Source organism: Hydra vulgaris, chromosome 15 (assembly GCF_038396675.1).
Source record: "Hydra vulgaris chromosome 15, alternate assembly HydraT2T_AEP".
NCBI lineage: Eukaryota > Metazoa > Cnidaria > Hydrozoa > Anthoathecata > Hydridae > Hydra > Hydra vulgaris.
Genome location: NC_088934.1, coordinates 14,485,178 through 14,510,605, shown reverse-complemented (window position 1 = coordinate 14,510,605; position 25,428 = coordinate 14,485,178). Strand labels below are relative to the sequence as shown.

General features: G+C 26.2%; 1 protein-coding gene across 3 annotated transcripts in view; it reads right to left on the bottom strand.

Moving 5' to 3' along the window:
- Positions 1-8,913: 8,913 nt before the first annotated feature.
- The window catches only part of LOC136092406 (uncharacterized), a 42,270-nt gene continuing 25,755 nt past the window's right edge, over positions 8,914-25,428 (bottom strand). For all 3 annotated transcript variants that reach the window (XM_065820610.1, XM_065820611.1, XM_065820609.1), the window contains 8 exons: positions 24,666-25,151; positions 22,253-22,313; positions 22,017-22,170; positions 11,615-11,837; positions 11,427-11,502; positions 11,204-11,253; positions 9,187-9,423; positions 8,914-9,075 (listed from right to left, as the gene is read on the bottom strand). In XM_065820610.1, coding sequence (XP_065676682.1) covers positions 8,990-9,075; positions 9,187-9,423; positions 11,204-11,253; positions 11,427-11,502; positions 11,615-11,837; positions 22,017-22,170; positions 22,253-22,313; positions 24,666-25,151 — 1,373 coding nt within the window. In that variant the 3' untranslated portion in view covers positions 8,914-8,989. The remainder of the gene's footprint in view (positions 9,076-9,186; positions 9,424-11,203; positions 11,254-11,426; positions 11,503-11,614; positions 11,838-22,016; positions 22,171-22,252; positions 22,314-24,665; positions 25,152-25,428) is intronic.

Below are 25,428 nucleotides of genomic sequence, written 5' to 3'. Positions count from 1 at the left end.
TCATCAAATTGAATGAAACGATACAGGAAGGAGACTTAGGCATCAACATAAATAATCTGAAATGGAAATACCACACCACAACAATAACTAAAAAAAGTTTACTTAAAACTAGGTACACTAAAACAGAATTTTAAGTTCTGGTCAACTGACTCGTTAACTGAACTATGTTAACCAGAATTAAAGTTTCGTGCACCAATTTAGAATGCATATTTAAAAAATAAAACAAGAAACCTTAAAGGAATTCAGCGAAGAGGTAAAAAGCTTGTACCAGGTTTAAATGCAATTCATATAAAAACATTTATCAAGCATAGGGTAGGAAAGCCTTAAACCAGAAGAATTACAGGGCACCTCATCCAATATTAAAAAAAAATATTAGCAAAGTAAACTGGTGTTTGTTGCATCCAAATTCAAAAACGTTTTTAAAACTGTAAAAGGTCTATTTTGAAATATCAGAGAAGAACCACGCAAAAAAGATGCTTTACCGGAACAATTTACCAAATAAGTTAGTAACATCAAAAACAGTTAACAAATTTAAGAAAAAATATGATATCTTATCGCACAACAAATAACAAACTAATTGCTACTATAGTAAGATTGCAAAAATCCTACTTTTAAAAGATTTGCAGTATATATGCAGTAGAAATAAATGAATCAATTGTATATATATATATATATATATATATATGTATATATATATATATATATATATATATATATATATATATATATATAATATATATATATATATATATATATATATGTATATATATATATATATATATATATATGTGTATATATATATATATATATATATATATATATATATATATATATATATATATATATATATATATATATATATATATTTATATATATTATGGTAGTGTATTCTTCAGATAGAGTGTTCAATGTTCTTAAAGAACAGAGCAATAACAAATTAGTAAACACACTTATCTAATTCTTTTCGACAACTTTTTTCTCCATCAGTAGAATCATCAGGAAGCTTCCTGATGACCCACCTGACTGAGAAACAAGCAGCAGAAAAGAACTAGATAAGTATTTTTAATAACTTGCATATATATATATATATACATATATATATATATATATATATATATATATATATATATATATATATATATATATATATATATATATATATATATAAATATATATATATATATATATATATATATATATATATATACATATATATATATATATATATATATATATATATATATATATATATATATATATATAGATATATATATATATATATATATATATATATGCACGTGTAAATATATATGTACATTTATACATGCATATATATGTAAAAATATTTCTAATGAAACTCTTCTAATGTAAATATTTTTAACTCCTCTAAACGCGTTTATGAAGATGCCCTTAAAAAGTGGCTTTCAAAATTTCGAACTAAAATTTTAAAAGAAAATTGCAAAAAAGCGTTATAGAAATAGAAACATAATTTTGTTCCCCTGTTCAGCAAAAATGTTTCAACAAATATAGGTAAAATTTTTCGAAAATTAGTAGACAAACACTTTCCTCCCTCTAATAAATTATATAAGATTTTTAACAGAAATACCATTAAAGTAAGTTATAGTTGTGCAAAAAGTTTAGAAAGAATTATAAAAGGCCACAACTACGTGTTAATTAAGAAAAATGAACATATAAAAAAAAACACTGATTATTGTAACTGTAAACAAAAAATAGATTGCCTTCTAAATGGAAAAGCCCTTTCGAAAAATGTAATTTACAAGTGCATTGTTTCCGATTGTGTTTGGCATAACGTTTTTTCCATTCCCCTCGGCTTAACCGAGGGGAATGGAAAAAACGTTACGCCAAACACAAACAATCGTTTAAACACAAAAAATATTCAAAAGAGACTGTCAAAATATATTTAGGATTTAAAAGAAAAAAATAAAAATTTTAATTTACAATGGTCTATTCTAATATCTGCCCCTGCCTATAATAACATTTCCAAAAGATGTATGCTATGTTTGTAAGAAAAATTTGGAATAATTACTCATTTAAATCAGGAAAACTTATTAAATAAAAAATCTGAATTAATTTCTAAGTGTAGGCACGAAAATAAATATCTCTTAAAAAATTATATAAAAAAATGACCAAATTAAATTATATATGTATATATATATATATGTATGTATGAATTTATTATACATATTCATGCATAATTTGTTATAAATCTTCTTTGTCATTGGTAGTGATTCTTTACAGTTTTTGACGTTAGACAAAAATCTTAGAATTGTCTAGAACTTTACTTGTTTACATCTATTTTTAAAGTTAAACATGAAAACTTGAAATTTTTTGCATTATTTAGTTTAAATCAACCTGTTTCCAACCATATATAGAAAGTGCTATTTACTATTTACTACTTTTCATACTGTTTGTATGGCTTCACGTATATATTTTTCAGAGTTTCAGAGAAAAATTTTGTTCTAATTTGGTAAAATAAAAAACATGTTGGTAGATAAAGTTGCACTGTTTTCTAATGATCCAGAAGAAAGTTTTAAATAGCGTAAATGTTCAGATAAACTTAATGTTTTGAAAAGAAAAATTGCAAATGGAGATATCCAATACATCACTTTTGTATACATGATTTTAATTTCTATAGTTTATATGTTATATATTATCACAATTTTTTTGTAAAATTGTTAGTAAGATTTTCAATATTTCTTTCATATTGTTTCTTTTTAGGGCAAACAGTTATCATTAATTGGCGGTAAAAATCCAGCCGATGCAATTAAAAATATTTTGCTTACGTAAGTAAATAGCATAAGTTTGAATTTTAACACTGATGTTTGACAGTATGACATTTATCATTTTTTTTATATATGTAGTCTGACAACTATCGATTATACTCTGCAGAGTATATTAGTTTTTAATTTGGAAAGTTTAACTTTGTTTAAAAAATAATTCCTCTTTTTTTTGTAAAATTAATAATTTATTTTAAACATATCAAACTACACTTTATTGACTTTATATCTCTTTGCACCTTCCCTTGCCTAGATTAAATCAAGTCTAAAATGTGTATTGTAGAACATTGCATTTTTATATAAGTTTTAAAAGAATGTTTTGGTAAAATTAGGACGTCTCTAGGACGTCTGAATAAGACGTCCTTAAGTCTTTTACATGAGACCAGCCAGACATGTCCACAGGACGGCTGAAAAGGCGTTTCTGGGACATCTCCAAAAAAACGTCTCTATTAAGTCTTGAAAAGACGTCTTTAGGACGTCTGGAATAGACGTCCCTAAATCTTTCATTTGAGACCAACTAAGGACGACATATGGACAAGAAATGAGACGTCTTACGGACGTCCTTATGACTTCAAAATGTCCGCTGGGTTATAATTCAAATTTTTTTGAAGACGTCCTTTAAACGTCTTTGAGATGACTTATTCCTAAGGTAATTAGGACGTCTAAAGTAGGTCTTAGGGACGTCAATAGGACGTCTAAATATGGATGTCCTGATAACGTCCTAATGTAGACGTCACTAAGAAGTCCTTAAAAAGACGTCTTTACCGGACGTAATAATTTGATCTAAGACGTTGCGACCTAGTTTAGACGTCCGTAAGACGTCTGATTGACGTCTGTGCCCGCTGGGAAGTTAATGATGTTATGTTTTCAATAATACCATGATAATAAATAACGCAATCATATATTTTCATAATAAATTATTTTGAGAACAAACTTGTTCTTTCTAGCCATTGAGTGAACAAACATTATCTTGTTTGTTGAAAACCACTGTTTCATTTGGCAACAAATAAGAATAAGGTCTTTTGTAAGAATATTTTTTAAAGTTGTAGGTGCAGGAAGTAAAGATGGCTTTATAAAACAATCTTTATTTATATGAATTAATGGAATAGGATTCTTTGTAAAGTCTAGTGTATTTTGTTTTGCCCCGTTTAATAAATTTTTCTTCGAGATGATCAATATTCCGAAGAATTTAGATGGTTTCCAATTAACTCTGATCATAAACTTGATCCACTGTGAGCATAAATCTATCTAAATCTGAGGGAAAATTAAACACTGTTTTAGTTATAAAATCCGCTCCACTATCGTCATTTTTTTTCTTTTTGTAACCGCTTCTGCAAGCAACTACGCAACACTTGTTCGGCATTTTATAAGACAAAAAATAGTATAACAAATATAAAATGAAAGATTGTTTTTATTCCAATAACAATAGTTGTAATTCTTTTGCGAACCACTTTAAGCAAATAAAGAACTGGACTAAAAAATGGCCTACTAAATATCAAATTTGTAAGCAACAAGTCAAGCAGTGTCTTTAAGTAGGCCATGTTTGTTATAAATTTATATACATTGTTTATTACAAAATTCATACTTAGTAGTCATTGCGTTGTTAAAGTTTTTAAGATGTGCATTTTTTTTTTAGGCCTTTTCGTGACCTTAAATACTGTAATATTGTATAGATATAATATATAGTAACATATTGCAAACAAATTTTTTTATAAATAAAATAAAAAAAAAACCTTGTTTTTTTTTTAAACTTTTTTAACAAAGCTGAGATTCCATTAAAGCAATGATATATAAAATTAATGTATTTGTAAATATGAATTCTTTAATACTATTTTTAACGTATGCTTTTGATAACTGCATGTTTAAACATTTAGCTAGAACTATTTTTTACATCATTATTATTACAAGAAGTATAATTTACATTATTACTTGCAATATTGTTTTTATGTACAAACATATCTTTTTTATAAGTTCCAAAGAACTTTTATCAACACAAAACCCTTTTGATCACTCATAATATTTTGCCTTTACAAGGTTTTGTCATTTTGAACTCTCCCAAATCAAATATAACTGAAGAAAAATATTAGAATTTTAAATAAATCTAGTTTTTTCCATTCCCGGTAAAATATTACTTACAAACTGGACACTAATTGTAAGCAAACAAGTTTTGTTAAGATTTTAAAAGCCGCTGATAATCCTGACATCTAAAATCTAACACTATTGGAACGGAAACCGTAAAAACCTGAGTTGTCAATACAAGTTTATCATTTACTTCTACTTTTGATTATTTGGAACACCTGTAAGATAAACTTTTTTTTTAAATTTGTTTCTAGAAGTTTTTAAAAAAAATGTTTTCGTCTTGGGGTTTTCTTCATTAGCGTGATCTATACTTGTTAAACAATTCTATAGTCAAAACGTAATACTTTATGTGGCTAAAGATAGTTTTAAATTTGTTTTGCAATAGAGAAAAGAAAAGTTTATATAAAAAAAAAATCTTAACAGCCATAATTCTATAGCTAAGAGACTTAAAGAGCTCAACATTAGGTAATTGAGACCAGTAGTTTTTACTTTTTGAGTTTCTAGCTTTAAAGCCTTTTTTTTGTAATTATTAACACCTTGAAGATTAAAAATGTAGGTAATATTTTTAAATTGCAAAACCTCCTTGAGGTCCTTTCAAAGCCACAAAAGAACAAAAAAAATGTTCACAATGGTATTATTAATTTTAAAATTTATATATATTTTTTTACTAATTAATTAATATAAAATTATTTTTTTTGCAAAACAACAACGAAAATAAATGGCCGGAAGTCTATGCGGATAGCAACTTATGACGTCACGCAGATATAATTATAAATAGATGATGTAGCGCAAAAAGATCAAGCTGCCCCATAGATCAAGGTGCCCCCATCTCCCCTAAATACTATGCCAACTAATGCATTCGAAACTTTGCCAAAATTAACCCAAAAGACTATTTTTCTTTTTAAAATAGTAGCTATTGAAAAAGTTGACTGGAAATAGTTAAATAAATGTGATAGGAATCTTTATAAATATTTTTTTTTTATTCAATCAACGATTTTTTGTCATAAAGTGAAAAGGTAGAGATGTTCCAAAAGTAACGTTTTTGTCCAAAAAACACATATATATCAATATCTCCTATGTGCATTTACAAATCCTTACAATGCTACAGTAAATAATGGTTATTTAGTAAGGTTTCATGTTATTTCTGGCTCTATCTAATTGAAGTTTCTAAAAGTATATATTTAAATAAAAGAGTTAAACTTACTCTTGCTGTTAGTTTGCTCTCGTCAATGCATAAATTCGCTTTAAGAAACGGTATTTTTCTGCCAAATTTTGTGGAAAATATATTTTTAAGTATTTTAAAGGGTTAGATGGTATGAACAAGTACTGCTGTGTTAGTTCTTTGAAACATGTAGCGAGATAAAAATTTTTTAGACTATTTATTTTTTAGATTATTTTTAGTTATTCAATTTCAACTTCAATTTTGGATTTTTTTAAATTATACTACATAATCGTTTTTTTGTATATATAAAAGATAAAAATAAAAATCTGACATACCAGTAAAAAATCAACGTTTTCTTCAAAAAATCTACTACTTTTAATTGACGAGAGGGTGTTGCAAACGCTCTTTTAGCATTTTAAAAGTAGAGTTTTTAATATAAACTAAAAATCTATTTATGCAATTCATCCAAACGGCTGAGGCAACACTAAAAATGTTCAAAACTTTTTTACCAAAATTAAAGCAATTGCAGCAAAAAACTGATACTTGATGCTGCAATTGAAATTATAAAAATAACTTGACATGCTGCTGGTGTTGCTAATTTAGTTAACGCTAGCATTTTTAGTGATGGCACTAAGCAACGTTCTTCCTCATGCAATTGTGTCATGTAACAAAAGTTCTTTGCGTCCTTTATCACTACAAAATTCAATGTAACATATATATTTATAGTACGGTATAGTATATATATGTGTAATATAGTTTAAATAAAATAGTTTTAAAAAATTTTACTGACGGTATTATTCATCAAAGTAACTATTTTTCTTTTAAACGAAAGTTTAAAAAACTCATTTTTACAATCGAAGATTTAACAAAATACTTTATGTATCATTAAAAACTGTAATATGTAATAATGTTCTTTGTATTTGTAACGTAATATTTTAAGTTTCTTATTTTTTTAACTTATTTTTTATCTTGTAAATATCTTATAAACTTTAACACGAACATTTCTTAGCGGTACTCAACGACAAGACCGTATGGTCTTTTACGAGTCCCGCGTTCTTTTATTATTTAATAACGATCATTTTATCTATATATTTTTTTATTATTATATATTTATATTTTAATATAAATTGTAACAAAATGCTTATTTAAAATGTAATAAAAAGAAGAAAACAAAAAAAAAAAGCAAAAAAAAAATACAAAACAAAAAAAAAAAAACTATATATTACATGATAAGTCATACAAGGTAGGATATGCAATATACCCATAGTAACATATAATTTCTTACTTTTTTAGATAGAAAACTATACCTTTAAAACAGAAATGACAAATCATTATTTTTAATATAATTTTCAACCTTAAAATCTAGAAAATTATACCTTACTAATGGTATATTGCATATCCCACCATAAGGTAGAAATTTCTAGCTTTTTATATTTATCGTATAAAAGTTAATTCAAAGTAAAATTGCATAAAAAAACAAAATGGGGCGAAGAAGAGAATAAAATTACAATAAAGAAACACAAAAACAAGAATATGCTGCTTTTTTTTTTAAATGTTGATATTATTTTTAAATTTTATGATTTATTTTTTATTTGTTTTTTTGGTGTTGTTATAACTTGTTAATTTTTAAATCTGTTTTTTGCACACTTGAATTTTTGGATCTCACGACAAAGTTTTTTCAAAAATAGCTAATTTTGAATTATTCATATTTCGTTTATTACGCAAAAAGTAATACTCAGACTCGACGGAAAAAATTTTGTAGGTTTCATAGATCAAAGTTTGAAAAAAATGGTTTAATCATCAAACTATTTTTTTTATCATTACTAATTTTTAAATTATATTAGAAATATAGTTTTTTAAACCGTGCGACGTGCATTTTCTTAAATCCAACATTATATATGGTTATTAATTGGTTGTATATGATAGCATGATTTTCTGTTGATTTTCAGCTTTATCTTGTTTAACAAATGCTTTGATATGGTCGGTTTCATTTTTGAAAATAAGGTTTCACTTCTAAGACTTTTACGAATATACCCTTGTATGGTTTTAATTTAGTAACATTTTATCATTAAAATATTTTTATTGACCATTAACCAACAGTTATTCAGTAAATATTGAATTAAACTGAAATAACGTATAAAGAATAACTTAGTTTATTGGCAATAAAGAATAACTTAGTTTATGTTAAAAAATAGTGCTTTACAGTTAATTACTAGGTGCTGTTTTGTGTCAGTATATTTTCCTTGTAATATTAACAACAACGCTCTTGTTATCAACAACCTGCTAACCGTTCTTTGATACCACAATTATTGCCTCATTTTACACTAACTGCTTTTTTATTTAAATGGCTGCTAGATTACCTTGTTATTTTTATCCAATAACTAATTAGTTTTAACGATAAATGGATTAAAATTGTAAAGAGATGTGAGATATACAAAGTCGTAGTTTAAAAAATTTTTACGTTTTGAAAAAACAAAACTAAAAGATCTTATGACAACTTTTATTTTTTTATTACACAATAATATATAATTAATTAATTTTAAATTATTTTTTCTATTAGCACATTTGGTTATTATACATTTCTTTAACAACTTACCATAGCCGTCTGATATTTAGAATACCACAATTTATTAATTTATTATTTTTATTATACTTTGATTTCAAAGTAAAGGTGAGTCTCCAGTCATCTGTTTTTCTACGGGAACGAGATAGGGAAGGGAAAAACAATCACGCGAGCATGCATAGCTTCACACGTGATTGTTTCCTTCACTCTAATTAAAATACGGATGAGTAGAAACTTACCTTAACATTGCATTTACTCGACTTTTATGACAGAAGTCCAAAAAATGTAACACAAGTATGTATTAAACCATATGCACAGTGATTTTTTTTTATTTAACTTTTTTTAACTTTTTTTATAAAATACAGATTTTGTTACTTCTTTGATTTATCAATTAAGTTTTTCGTTATTCCACTTAATCCGTTGAATCCAAGACTCGTTGCTATATTTTCGAAAAAAGAATCCTTCTTGATTTCCTAAAAAAAAATTTATAATTATTATTTTATTTTACTTTTGATCTTATTTACCCATAATTCTATAGTTGTATATTGGTACAAACAACAAAATAAACAAAACTAAATGTTTACCCATCCATTGGTAATTAAAAAATGTATATATTTTTTCGGTACTACCCTCTAAAGGTTTGCATGCATTTTGATTTATTTTATCAGATATTTCTTTCTTAAAACTGTCATTTGTTATTGCTAGCCACTTCTTATATACATTATGATATAATAAGTAAGTTTTTTGATTTCGGTGAACTGCATATAAATCTCTTGTTACGTTATGATAACCAAGAACAGAACCTACTCTCAAATCTAAATCTATATTACAGTGGCAAAATTAAATATTAAATTAAGCATTTATTTAAAAATAAATGCAGAGGGGTGCGCAAAACATCAAGACAAATTTAAAAATATAAAAAATCAGAGTTGGAAGATTATGATAAAAATCATTTAATTCAAATAAATTGAACACAAAGAAGTTTTAAAAAATTATTATTGTTAAAAATAACCACCCTTGGATGAAATAACAAAATTCAGACATTGAGGTACTTGCACACAGGTTTGTCGCAACAATTTAATCTCAAGTTTAGCCTATGTCTTGTTTAATTCTTCTTTTAGAACGTCGAGATTTTTGAGAATAGCAAAACATGAGGAATTTCACCTTGAAGAGGCTTGAATGATTTATTGGCTAGAACAGATTTCTGTTAAAGGGCACATTGTTTTTGCTTAAATTTTTTCTTGGACCAGAGAAGCAACTGCTCACTCAAAAATGCAGTATAGACTTCTGATTTGATTTTTTCCCCCTGTGGAAAAATAACTAGAGGAGTTTCAAATCCGTCAGATTCAATCATCTCTAAACCAAAATCCCTGCAGGGTGCTGTCTCTATGGAATGGTTCTATTTTCAACTGGAATGTTTCTTTTGGGCTTTCCAAGGATCCTGTTATAGTATCCATACTGTTTAAGCTGAACAGCAAAGAGTAAACCACAGGTTTGCTGTGAGCGAGGAGGAAGTTCAACAAAATGCGCGCTCGTTTTTCTCTCGTTGCTTTACAAGGGAGCTGTTGTACATTTTTTTTAAAACTCTTTAGGCCTATATCTTTGTGAAAAAATCTTTGCCTTGATCATCTTGAGTTTACGACCACTCTTATAAGTTTTAAAATTAAACTGTTTTAATTACGTCGCAACTTACAATCAACTGCATTAACAAGTTTTTTTGTTCTTGCATTTCTTTTTCGGCCAATTTTATTTTAATATCGTCTCCTCTTCTTTGAAGATCGTTAGGATTTTGTAGACATAAGATCTGTTTAATTGTCCGTTCATTTCTTAACATGTTCTTATTTCTTTAGTCCACCTTTAACTAATTTCCAAAACTCACGGACACGCTTCAAACTCTTCCAATATTTCATACAAAAAAAGTTCAAAATTTTTCAAAAAATCATTTTATAAATGTTGCAATTAAGTTGTTCTAAATTTTCCAACGCAAAATGGTCACATTTGTTCTACAAAAAAAAAAACGAAATTCAAATTTGAAAAATTGTCTTGATGCTTCTCGCACCCCTTTAATTTGAATGTAATATTAAAACGAGTAAATAAGTGAAATTAAAATAACAGTTACTATTAATACAGCAAAGTAGATCAAGTAGATTATGTATATATATATACATATATATATATATATATATATATATATATATATATATATATATATATATATATATATATATATATATATATACATACATATATATATATATATATATATATATATATATATATATATATATATATATATATATATATATATATATATATATATATGTATATATATACATAATCTACTTAATCTACTTTGTTTTATATATGTTGTTCTATATATACTTAATCTACTTTGTTTTATATATGTTGTTCTATATATATATATATATATATATATATATATATATATATATATATATATATATATATATATATATATATATGTATATATATACATAATCTACTTAATCTACTTTGTTCTATATATGTTGTTGGAAAACTTTATCGAATAAAAAAAATTTTATGGTACCTCTAAGATTTAGATAATCTGAGTTATTTTACCTGACCACGTGGCTCCGTTGGATTTTGAATAAAAGCAAGATACTTTTGTCCTAAAACAAATTTAAAAAGTTCAAAAATTAATTTTGATTAAATAAAAAAAAAATTTTATAATGAATATTGTTTTCAATGACTGAACAAATCAAAATCTTTTTTTGTTAAAATTATAAATGCTCGATAAGAATTAATTGAAAATAAATTAATACGTAATAATTGAAAATTATGCCTCTTCACGTATAGATTCATGCAAACATAAACAAGAGATTCCAATTCATCGAAGCATGCACCTCGTCCATAACTCTCTATTAATATTTTAAAAAGTATTCTAATTTTAATTTCACTAAAGCAGAGAAGAAATTACTAAAAGTTGTTTAATATCTGTAATGGTAGTTTAATAAAATAAAATAAAAATACCTTCGAGAGCGTCTCTATCTCTTGCTATTATTGGTTTTGCGATAAAAGAAAAAGGTAAAAATTTAGTGATTGTTTTGTAGTAACTCCATGGATATCCCGCACTATTTTCAAATGAGTATCTTAAGGGTATATCTAAAAAAAAGTCTCCACTTATTGAGCTTGTCATATCTAAAGTCAGATTAATATTGTGAAGAACACCAGTTGACATGAAAGCACCTGATACCTGAAGGTAAAAGAATTTACATGGTTAAAAAAAAACTAAGAAACCGTTTTCGACAAAATTTATAGAAGTTAAAGTAGTATATATATATATATATATATATATATATAAATATATATATATACATATATATATATATATATATATAATATATATATATATATATATATATATATATATATACAGTTAAGTTTATATATATATATACAGTTAAGTATATATATATATATATATATATATATATATATATATATATATATATATATATATATATATATATATATATATATATATATATATATATATATATATATGTATATATATATATTTATAACGGGGGGCCCAAGATTAATAGCATAGGTAGTATTTTTATTATAACTGTTATTTTTTAACTAGAACAGTGAATTTTTTTTTTTAAAAGATTTATTATTAAATTTTCTATAAATCTGTCTTGATGGCTTTGTTTTATAGTTTTTAATTTTATTTGTAGATAATGAAATCTAAAGATTTACAAAAAGCTTGTACTTTCTAAATACCAAAACGGTGATGGTCCATCAAAAATATTTGCTGATATTAAGGGTGTCATTGGGTTTCGTACAATAAATTGTTGGTGTCAAATGATAAGAGAGACAGACTCTATCGAGTTGAAATGTCCATCAGGTGGTCCAAGATCAGTTCGAACAAATGCAAACATTCAAAAAATCAGAAGTCGTCTGAAACGTAAAAAGAGGATTTCATCTCGAAAATTAGCTAATGAACTCAATATCTCCAGAACCAGTATTCAAAGAATACTTCAAAAAGATCTCAATTTGCAGGCATACAAACACAGAGTTGAACCACTGCTTACAAAATGGTCAAAAAGTCAAGAAATTAAATTTGCAAATTGGATAAGAAACCATTTTCGAAAAGAACAAACACTAAAAATTCTGTTTTCAGATGAAAAATGTTTTGGTTTAAATGATATGTACAATGTCCAAAATGATCGCATACGGTCCACTAATCGTAGTGAAGCTGATAAAGATGGTGGTATTAAACAGAAACAAAAATTCCCTCAAAAGGTAATGGTTTGGTTGGGAGCTTGTTCAAAAGGTGTTACATCACTGGTTATTTTGGACAAAGATCAGTAAATCATGACTGGTATATAAAAAAAGTGTTGCCAGTGGCCTTGTAATATGAAAACGAGATGTTTGGTGATGATTGGACATTTCAATAAGATGGAGCAACCTCACATACGCATCATTTAATTCAACAATAGTGTCATGATAATTTTCCTTCTTTTATTGACAAAAACCACTTTCTTCCAAATTCCCCCGATTTCAATCCTTTAGATTACTCAATATAGGATGAACTCGTTCACCAAATGAAATGGAATAAAATTAAATCAAAATTAACATTAATTCAAGAACTTAAACGAGCTGTAAAAAACATCACAGTAAATGTAGATTTAGAAAGTTGTACTAGTTGGACCAATCGCTTATATCGTATGTCAAAAAATAATGAAGACTATTTACATTAAATAAATCATGTCATTTTGTAGAAAATTTAATAATAAATCCTTTGAAAAAAAATTCACTTTTCTAGCTTAAAAAATAACAAAGTTATAATAAAAATACTATCTATGCCATTTATTTTGTGTCACCCGCTATATATATATATATGTATATATATATATATATATATATATATATATATATATATATATATATATATATATATATATATAATATATATATATATATATATATATATATATAAAAATTTACAGTTAATTCCCCGCAAGTTGAACACCGAATAAATTGAACTTTAGCTATCTGGAACTATTTTCCCCTTGAAAGCTATAACAACTGTTTTACTTTGCTTAAGTTGAACAACCGCTTAGTCGAACCGTTTTCCTTTGTCCCTTGTAGGTTCGAGTTAACTAGAGTTAACTAGTTAACTTATTGATTGATTGTCTAGTTTTTAATTATTTTAAACGTTGACAACTTTTTTGAACTTATTTCGAACGCGGATGACACTTTTCATTTATCTTAAGCAAAAAATCCTAAAAGTAGAGGTGGAAAGTAAATATTTTACATATTCTTTTGCAGGATCTTTTGGTATTGTTTAATAATTAGTTTAGAGGCCATTATTAAACTTATCTCATAGGATATTCAACCATTTTCTACTTTTGAAAATGTGGGATTCAATGAAGATATGGGATTACAGTTACTGACCCCAATTATAAATTACCATGTGCTTAAAGAACATATGTAGAACGTAGTTCAGCCAAAACGTAATCTCTAACATGTATGATGAACTGTATGAAGATGTAAAAATAAAAATCTCCGCGGCAAACTACTTATCTCTGACAACACATATGATTTTTTTTTTTAATTTTTTTTGTTTTGTTTTGTTTTGTTATTTAGGTGCCCAAAGAAGACCTAACGATCTTGTCACAGAGCACCGCAGAAGTGCATTTAACTAGAAGTTCACGCCTCCTGTATGTCCAAAATTTGTTTCGAACCTGGATCTCTTGCTTCTAAAGCAAGCGCTATAACCACTGCGCCACGGCTGCACTCCATATTTGGCATATTTGAACCTGGATTTCCTGCTTCTAAAGCAAGCACTCTAACCACTGCGCTACGGTCGCACTCCGTATTCTAACTTGGATAGCGGATACTGCAAAATTTTTACCGTAATTCAAAATTCATCTTATTGTTACCAATAATCCAAGTAATATAAAGTAAAGGCTGGAATAAAAAAGAGCGACATGTCATCAATTCTATGCTTTATCCATACTTTGCAGCTATGTGAAGGGTACACGGGAAAAAGCGGCAGAGTCACATTTAAAAAGTTTTGAGAAAGTATATACTAATTATTTATAAAAGTTTTCATATAAAGCATAGAAGTTTTTATTTCTTGATAAGTTTATCTGAAGTTTACATTTTTAATAAAATATTTGTAACTTTTATTACGAAATTTTTTTTCCTAACTTTATGCAAAGACTTTTATAAATGATTTATAAATACTTTCTTAAAATTTAATGCGACTATGTTGTTTTTTCCCGTTTACTCTTTATGTATTCATGACTACATATTTAGCCAAAAATCCATTAAAGATATTTTAACTTTAGAAAATATAGGTTTTGCGTTATTGTGGTGGGGTAAATGTGGGATTTGGAAATTTGGGTGTGGAATTTGAAAAACTAAAAAAGATGGCATCAAAATATTTTAAAACAACTCTGTCATCGATAGAAAGTGAAGGATTACTTAGTGCTGGCAGGGGCGGATCCAGACAATCAAGTAAGGGGTGGGGCAATTTTTCAGCAACCCCAAAAATCTTTTTTTATATAATTTTCGTTTGAATTTTACTCTTTTTCTGTCATACTCTTATATTTATACTTATATATATTACTCTTTAATTTTAAATTTTAATATTTAATTCTAAGTAAACAACTTTAACCAGTGTAACTATGAAATGTCGTCGTATATTAATATCTCAGTAGTCCGGTTTAAAGTTTACGCGGCCCAACTTAATTGAATCAGTTTTAAATGGTGCGTTGAAAGTTTAAAAGCGAAAAGGAATTCATACGAATTTCTAAATTCTAAATTTTTTTATTTAATTAAGAACCACGGTTTTTATTTTCGCAAATAAACATTACAACACATATTCTTTTTAATATTTTACTTTTCATTGAGTTTTTTTATCAATGACGCTGATTTTTATCAATGACGAATTTATTGTTTTATAATTAATTTGATATTAGTAATGCTTGCTTCAAGATATTCAATGTGATAAAATTAACTAAACGTTAGGGATAGCCGAAATTTAGAAACATTCATTAAAGTTTTTGGTTTTGCAACAATTTTTTCAATGTTTTTAAGTTTTTTTCTGTCGTGTTCTCTAAAACTCTTATAAATAATAATCTCTACTATTATCTCAGCTAATCTTATTATTTTTTAAATTTTAAAAGAATAATTTACCAAATACAAAACTGTTAAATTAATGTCAGAGGCATTTCAACAAAAAAATGAGGGAAGGGGGGGGGTGAATCCTCAAAGAGTACCGATTGGCGGACAAAATTCGCAAAAAAACCGACTATAACTTGAAGATCACCTTCTTTGGAGGTTGGAAGGGGGGATGTTGTACTCCCCTCCCAACACACCCTCCCCCCCGCCCTTGTAAAATCACCTCTGGTTAGTTTAATTGTTGTTTTAATAGAAACCAGTGCTTTTTATTCAGCAGGTAACAGCAATTAATTTGAGTTTACTCAATGATTAAGTATAACTTTTGATTGAATGTTATTGACTTAAATACACTGAAACTAACTAGTAAAATAAAAATTACTTTATAAATCAGTAGTTTTAAACAATTTTATAATGTTAGTTTAATATCAGTTTACAATAAAATAAAAAAGCTATTGATTGTTGCCATATTTATTATTATTTTTTCGAAACATAATAAAGAGAAAAAAATCCTTTTCAGTTGCAGAGTAGTTTAGATTCATTCTTTAAAGCATTGAAGGAAGAAACTTTTGTTGAAGTACCTTTAAATAGTTTTACTGCAACTATTAAGGATACTAAAAGAACAAAGGAACTCAAAACCGCATCAGCACTACCACCAGAAGTTAGTATTAGTATTGCTATTCAACATGTTGAACATGAGAAATCAGAACTACAAGACAAAAACTGCAGGATCTCACAAACAAGTCACACTTCAGAAGCTAGTGAAGCAACCATTATAGGTGTTTGCTAAACTTTTTGGCAAGGACGGAGATCTAACAAGTCACAAAAAAGTAACATATCACAAGGAAGCTGTTGAAGCAGGAAAAGGTTTTTTAAAAAACTATAATAAATATATTTTATACATTTTTAAATTCTATAATACTGTAATAAAGATATTGTAAACAGAGTAAACATTCAAGGGCCTCAACAGGTTTTAGAAAATTGTCAACGATTGACACCTATTGTTTTAGGAAGGCAAAATATTCTGTTTCAAGGCCGCAAAAATTATGGCAGCTTATTAGACATAGACAATAACGATTCTGGCGTGATAACAAACTATAGTAACTTTTGAGAATTGCTATAATTTAGAGTAAACTATGGCCATTTAAATTTAGAAAATCATTTGAAAACAGCTAGAGGTTCTGCAACATACATTAGCAAAACTACACAAATCCTTTAATTAAATGTTGTGAAGAAGAAACATATACAAAAAAGTGAGTGTTAGAAAATCAAATAATATGCTATCATGTTTGACGAAACAACTGATGCATCACATTAGTTACAAACGACAATATTACGCTATTTGTTGCCTAATGGATCAGTTTGAAAAAATTCTGTTGCATTTGTTGATTCGCATTGTCGAAAACATTAAACTAAAAGTAATGCATACATTTACAATGAACCAATTTATGACGGCAAAGTTATTGGTCAATCGATTATAAAGATGTTGGAAAAAAAATTCCACCTTTTTTAGAAAAAATTTGTTGGTGTCGGAACAGATGGTTGTAATGTTATGTCGTCATTGCAAAAGGAGCGGTAGTTATATTTCAACAAGTTGAGTCAAATGCTGTTTGGTATCCATATTATAATCATGCTTTAAATTTAACTTTATTAAAGATTTTGAACGGAAAAACAAAAAAAAATTGTTTGGGTGTTATTAGCCAAGTTGATGCTGTTTTCAATGCTTCCGCAAAACGAAATTTAATAATAAAAAAATGCTAAATTCACAACTGCTTTTACTCTGCGAAACTGGGTGGGCTGAAAGACATGATTCTTCGCTGACGTTTACTGTTAGAGCTTCCACAAATAATTGATGCACTGACAAATATATCAAAATGGAATGACAGAACATCTGCATCAAAAGCAAGAATTTTATTATTACCAATAAAAAAAAGTGGTTTTGTTGTGGCTTAAGGCTGTGCGTTACATTTGTTCTCCTTAACAAATGGGCTCAAGTCTAGATTTACATAAGGCAAAAGATTGCATTAAAGACTAGTTAATTGTTTAAAAACATAAAAAAGAAAACTGAAAAGAAATGTTTAAGAAAATTTTTAGAGCCACAGAAAAAACAATAATTGAAGATGGTAAAAAATTAAAAAAAGATGATGGTTTTACCTACTAAAGAATAGTACAACAACAGACATGTCAATATAATATAACTTCAGGTGCAATTGAAGAAATTACAGGCAATCAATTTACATCCCTTTATTAGATGCGTTAAAATTGGGAATAAATACACGTTTTTCTAATGCAATCACTAATATCTATGATGTCACTCTTAGACTAAGTATCCAAAACTTAACTGCACCTGAAATTACATCTAAAGTTAAATTATGGCAGTGCAAACGTATGAGGATGAAAGATGAAGCTGGAATCACATCACTACCTACTGATCTTTCGGTTTTCAGATTTTTGTGACCAGGTAAAATATCATATTACTTACAAGTTGTTTCAAATTATCAGATCATGTCCTGTAAGGGTTGCTAGTGGTGAAAGTAGCTTTTCAATCTTGCAAAAAATTAAAAACTGGCTTAGAACACAAATGACAGAAAACAGACTAGTCGGATTGAACTTATTTATTGCGCTCAGAGAATCTCCAGTAAATGTTGAAAACGTGATTGACAGTTTTGCTAAGTCAAGAAATCTTAAATTATAATTTGTATTAAAAGTTATTAAAATAATTATAATAAGTGGTTGCCTCAACTCCCTTTCTCTCCCCCCCCCCCCACTCTATGGATCCGCCCTTGAGTGCTCGTGGGAAAATATACGAAGCAAAAAAGACCAAATAAAAAAGCAGATAATGGAAAATACTTAATTTTTGTTCATTAAAATTTGAAGTTAATTAAACAATTACAAATGATGCAGCAAAGAAGTGTTGTCTAAATTCTTTTTTATTTTTCAAATTATTTTATTTTACTCACACTACAACCGAGATGGTCCACTCTTTTTTTTTTCTTTTTCCAATTCTACCTTAATCTTTCATTTTCCATAATATAAATTTTGATTACTTAGCGGTTATTTAGTTATGAAATAAAAAAAATATATATTATATTTAATAACACAACTATAAAATAAAAATTAGTAAACCGGAGCAGTATTTTTTGAAGTTGATAAAACTTTAGTTTTAAAGCTCATGATGTTTTTGGCATTAACGACGTCAGACGGCAAGTTATTCCAAATATTCACAAACCAAATAGTTTTTATGGATATTGAATAACATCTCATATACATATACATATATATATATATATATATATATATATATATATATATATATATATATATATATATATATATATATATATATATATATATATACGTTTCATCTTATGATCCTAGAATTAAACAAGATTTTTTACTGAATCAAACAAATTATCGTTTAATATTTAAAAAACTAACTGGATTTTCCTTCATCCACTTTCTAATAAAAATTAATTCCAAACCTCTTTTCATTAATAATATTAAAACAAACAGAGTAGGGTAGAGCGAGGCATACAAGGACGCTTAAGAAATAAATGCAAGTTGCAGATAAACTAAACATAGTCAACATTATTTTTGATAAACTTCTTCAAATTTATTGATATTAAAAACGAAAAAAAAAATAATAATAAAACTCTAGATTAGCAAAATTTTTATATTTTGCAAGTGGGTCGGGCAAAACGGGACAGTTAAAAAGCAGCAGTTATTTGTTAAGTGTAAAGCTTTAAAAATGATTAAAAAAATAAAGACTATCTATCATTTACACATGTTCAGACATTCAACATTCAAAAAAGTAAAATACCTATAAAAACTACATCCCCGTAAATCCATACACGACAAAAAAGAAATAACAACTAAAATAATAAAAACTTTTTGTATTTAGTTATAAAAAACTTCTGCCCTACCCTAACCTATATAAAAATATATTGGTAACTACTACCAAATTTAAAGTTAAACAAAAAATTTTACGGATCACACAAAAAATATCCTGAAATTATTTAGCAACGTTTTTGATATGCCAATGTAAAACAATTTTAAAAATATGTCATTTTTATCAGCAGCTTTTCTAATTCTTACTTTCTTTTTACTCACAGCTAAAACTGCATTTCATTCCATTTTGGATGATTGATCTTTCTTGTATAATTTCTCACCTTCTTTGTTTACATTAAACACTAATAATAATCAAATTAAGTTATAAAAATAGCAATTTCTTTGAATTTATTACTAATTTTGCTTTCCTGAATAAGGAAAATGATATTTTAGATTAAAAATAAAATTATTAAACTGAAAACAGCATCACGATATGGGAGTAATATAGTTAATTGTTTAAATAAATTCTTGTCTCGATATGACCCACAAAGGTCATTTTACTGAAATTAATACTATTTAAAAAAATTCAATTCCAGAAATTTTTTAAAACCAGATTCTAAAAGAGGATAAAAAACAGTCTGAAAAAAAATAAACTTTTTATAAATAAAGCAAATTAGCAATAGTTAAAGATAAATCTTTCGTCGTTGCATCGCTGAAGAAAATACGCAAAATTCGTTTTTTGCAAACTTACTTACCCTGGAAAAAAAGTTCTATAGAATTTCTATAAACTTTTGAAGCATATGGCCAATAGAAATTCTATAGAATTCTATAGAATTTCTACAGAATCTCTGTTAAATTCTATTGAAATTTCTAAAGAACTTTTTTTTCTATTTTTTTTCTATAGAATAAAAGTTTCACAGCAATACTATAGAAATTAATAGACATTCTATGGAAATACTACTCAAATTCTATAGAGTTTCTATAGACTATATGTTTCAAAAGTTTATAGAAATTCTATAGATCTTTTTTTCCTGGGTAAGCATTATGGTACTTGTTATGCATTTTGGTATTTCTTTTTTTAATTAATTTTATTTACGGTAATGATGCACAATAATTTCAAATGTTTATCTAAAAAAAATTTGAAAAATCCCGATATGCATCGCTCTACCCTAACATTTACAAAATTTTAGGTGTTTATATTGATGATAATCTTACTACTAAAAATTGCATTTAAAATTTATGCAACAAACTTCAAAAAGTATAGGAATTTTATATAAAGTAAGAGGCTTTTTGAATGAGAAAACTCTTACTCGATTATATTTCTTTTTTTTTCACAGCCATTTTAACTATGCAAATATTGCTTCGGCTAGTACTATCCTCTTAGTCGTCATCAGAAGCATATAGCACATTTAAAAAATTTTAGTGAACGTTTTACGTTTTTTTAATGCAAAGCCTGTATTAAGAAAAATGAATGCACAAAATAAATATCAAGCAAATGTTTATGTTTTTTTATGTTTGTAAGTAAAATCATTTCCTACCCGGTATCATATCATAATTTGTATTTGTCAAAAGATAAAAATAAATACATTTTGCGCTATGAAATTTTATTTTAGCAGCCATATTTTCAATCAAATAGTAAGCTTTGCATTGCTTTTCGCAGGCCATTTTTATAGAACTAAATAGTTTTGAATAGTTTTTCTCAACAATGTAATTACAAGTTTTTATTCAACAATGTAATTACAACTCATTTAATGGAAAGCTTAAAGAATTCATTTTACATTTGATGATTTATAAATATACTTTTAATAATTATTTTTTTTGTATATCCTTTTTTTACCTTCTATTAATTAAAGAATTTTTAAAAATGTATTTATATACCAAGAGTATTTAGCGATTTTTTAGGAAATGTAGGATATATTACAGATTTATTTAAAATCAACAGACTTTCCTGTAAAGAAAAAAAATTTGTAATTATCTTGTTTATCTTTTACCAATATTACAAGATATTATCACGTTATCAATGTAGAAATTATCACTTTAACAATGTTAGCGGTTCTCGATGATAAGTCCCGCGTTCTTTTATTTTTTTATCGATCTATTTTTATAGTTTTTTTATTGTCATTTACTTTTAAGTGTTATCTTGTAAAATTTATTTTTTATAATAAAATGTTTTTAAGATGTTATAAAGAACAATATATATATATATATATATATATATATATATATATATATATATATATATATATATATATATATATATATATATATATATATATATATATATATATATATATATATATATATATATATATATATGTATATATATATATATATATATATATATATATATATATATATATACAGTTATAATTAATAACTCTACTTGATCCATAATAAATAAAAGTTATACCATATATATGGAGTCACTTTTGATTATCTCTTTTGCTTCACTGTCAATAACTATTTTTGCAAATGGGGGTAAAGTATACTGCCACGATACATTGTAAGCAACTTCTCCAGGCTCATAGATATAAGCAATCAAAGTGATCAATTTCAAGAAAGTTCTTTGAAAAGTAATGACTTATTTATAAAAGCTTCAAACAAAACTTTCAAAAGTCACTAATCGGAAAAACAAGTATTACATACCTGTTTATAAGAAAGCCATCGTATTCTACTTTTATTAAAGGTTTGCAGTTTTGACATCTTTCTTAAAGTTAATAAAACACTTTATAAATAATATCTTTACTAGATTACAAAAAATTTGAATTAGGCAAAAGTGGTTATTACTTATGTTAAGTAATTTTACTTATAATTATTAATAGAACAAATATACTCATTATTTGAGTAGATGAGATAAATGATTTGAATGATGAGATGATAGATTCGGATAGATGATTTCAAATTCAGATAAATCAAATATATTTATATTAAGAGACTTCTAAATATTATATTTAGAAATATTTTAATATTAATATAATTATAAAAAAACGCGCATAAATATTTCTTATTAAAAGTAATATTTATGCTCGATAAGGCAGTAAAGAATATTAGGAGCCAAGGTTAATAATGTATAAAGAACACCTCCTTTTTTATTTCTATAAAGATAAATCCCCTCTATGTTCTATAAAAGTTTCAATAAAAATTAAACTTTTTCGTATAATAAAACGTTCCTCCTAATTGACGAAATCTAAATTATATATTTAATCTTTTTTTTTAGTACTTTTAAAGGTTTTTTTTTATAAAACAAAATATAATAGCAAAAATCTAAAGAATTACTAAACTTTGAAAATATAGCCTTACTTTCCTAGAATTACCAAACTTTGAAAATATGGCCTTTAATTACCTAGAATTATAAACTTTGAAAGTAAGAAATTTAAGTAGACTTTAATAAAGCCTTCAAATTACCTTAATAATACTGTTAAAAATAAAGTTTTAAACATGTTTCGAATGTTTTTTGTTTTTTTTTTAAAAAACTTTTTTTTTAAAATACGGTTTTTACACACATTAGAATGTAATAAAATATTGAGTCTAAAAATTTTTGTACAGATTTTTTGGTTGTTATACGGGTATGCTTTCACAGATCTTTAAAAATATTCACCATGTCCAACTAAATTATTGTCCTTTAAACTAAAAAAAAAGTCCTTTAAACTAAAAATTACCCAACTTTGTATGTATCAAATAACCACTTTATATTCCTCAAAAAGCAAACTATATTCCTCAAAAAACAAATTACAACTTGACAATTGCTTTTTATGGGGGATATGGCAATCCATGTACCCCTTTTCCCCATAGATGCGCCCCTGCACAGAATAGTACTTAATGGCAAAATAAACTTTAAGTCTTATTGAAATCACGAGGTCAGTGTAAAATCATTCACTTTCTAAAAAAGAGAATCTTTAGTGAGGAAATTTACAAAGTATGCCTGTGTAACTACATTGTATATTTTTAATTTAGCAACAAAATCTCTATCATTAATTTGATGTTAGCATTTTTTAACAATTTTTCTAGAAAATTGTTTAAGTGATGTCTACATTGATTTCTATTACACTCCTAGTCATGGATTGGTGGCCTGTATATACTAAGTTTGTTTGATCAGAAGTAGCTTTGAAATACCAGAGTTGCTTTGGATAAGGATGTTTATTATTAACTTACTAATTAGCCTGCCGGTAGTTCCAAAAATTGCTATACTTAGACAAGAAAATTTATTAGGATACATTTATAAATTCAAAAGTTTACATTTGCATGATTTCGGTCATAGAGCCATCATATAATGAAGCAATTTCAGTTTCTTCTTGTTGGTACCATATCTTATACTTTGTAACAACACAAAAGGCATCTTTAGGACAAGATTAGTAATTTTTAAGCGTTGTGTACATGTAAAAGCATAAACAATTGGAACAAGGTTTAAAATTTAAAAAGCTTTAGTTTAAAAACAAAGTTAACAACTCCTAATTGTAGATTAAAAAAATTAGTTTCCACTAAAGTTTAAAAAATACAGGATTGTGAAAGTTTAAAAAATACAGGATTGTGAAAGTTTAAAAAATACAGGATTGTGAAAGCTAATAAGTAGTTTCCGCTCTTTTAAATTTTGAATTTGAATAAAACTTAGTATATTTTTCTAATTTGGATTTGAGTAAAAAATTTCACTTGTTTTTTGCAAATATTTAACAACTTATAATCTTAGTGAAAACTAGTGAAAACAGAGTAAACAAAAAAATTTCCGGGTTTATAAAACATTTTTGAAAATACTAAATGTTTATAACTCTTTTGAACCTCGCTAAAAACCTTTTTAAAGGATTGTGTAAGTCATATCCATATAAAAACCAAAAAGTTATTTAAAACAGTTTTCATCACTTCCATTTATATCTGCGCCGCATTTTTTTTTTAACAAACATTAAATTAATACTCTATATGCTTTAAAATTTATAGTGTCAAATTTTGACTTCTAAAGTTGTAATATGGATGTAAAATAAGGGTGTAAAATAGTTCTTTGGGTGGGTGAGTGTGTCTAAATAACCTTAACCATCTTAAAGAAGTCAATGTAAAAACTAATACTTACCAGGGCACGAATTTTTTATTATCAAATTTCTAACAAATCCAGGTTGGGCATCATACCATGGATCGCCCAAGTATACATTTACTCTATTAAATATCATTGGGATGTTATTTTCAATGGTGTAAATTTGATTCCCTGCAAGTTCAATTGTATATATATACTTTTGTTCAATACTAAGTTGTGATATTGCAATACTCATCCAGTCATTTAACAAAGGCAAAATTGAATAATCAAAAACAAAGTCAACGTAGCCATTTATTGATGAGCTAAAGTACAAACTGTTATAATATGAAAGCCACAATCCTGGATTTCTGTCTCCATATGTACTTGCATCTCCACCAATAGTTAAATGTAAAATACTAGTGTATTTATTGATAAATGAAGTTAGCAGCAGATCAAATGACACATGATATTCTTTTGGTACAGTAGTTAAATTTGTAACAAGCTGGAATCTTTTTAATGGAGTATCATTGACAATAGTAAAAGATTCTATAACAACACAAATTATTGAATACTTAAGTTACGCAACTTTATAAATGATACTATAAACAAAACATTCATATAAAATGCTTCCTATTAAATTACAATATAACATTAAAATTAATATGCAACTATAACTCAAAATCATATAATTTATTTAATACCTTAAAATAATTTTTTTTAATAGAAAAACTAAAGAAATATTTATTTAAAAAGTAACTTTAAACTAGAGAAACAAAGACCTTTGAGATGTAAAGGAGTTTAATTTTGTAAACAGAACAAACTG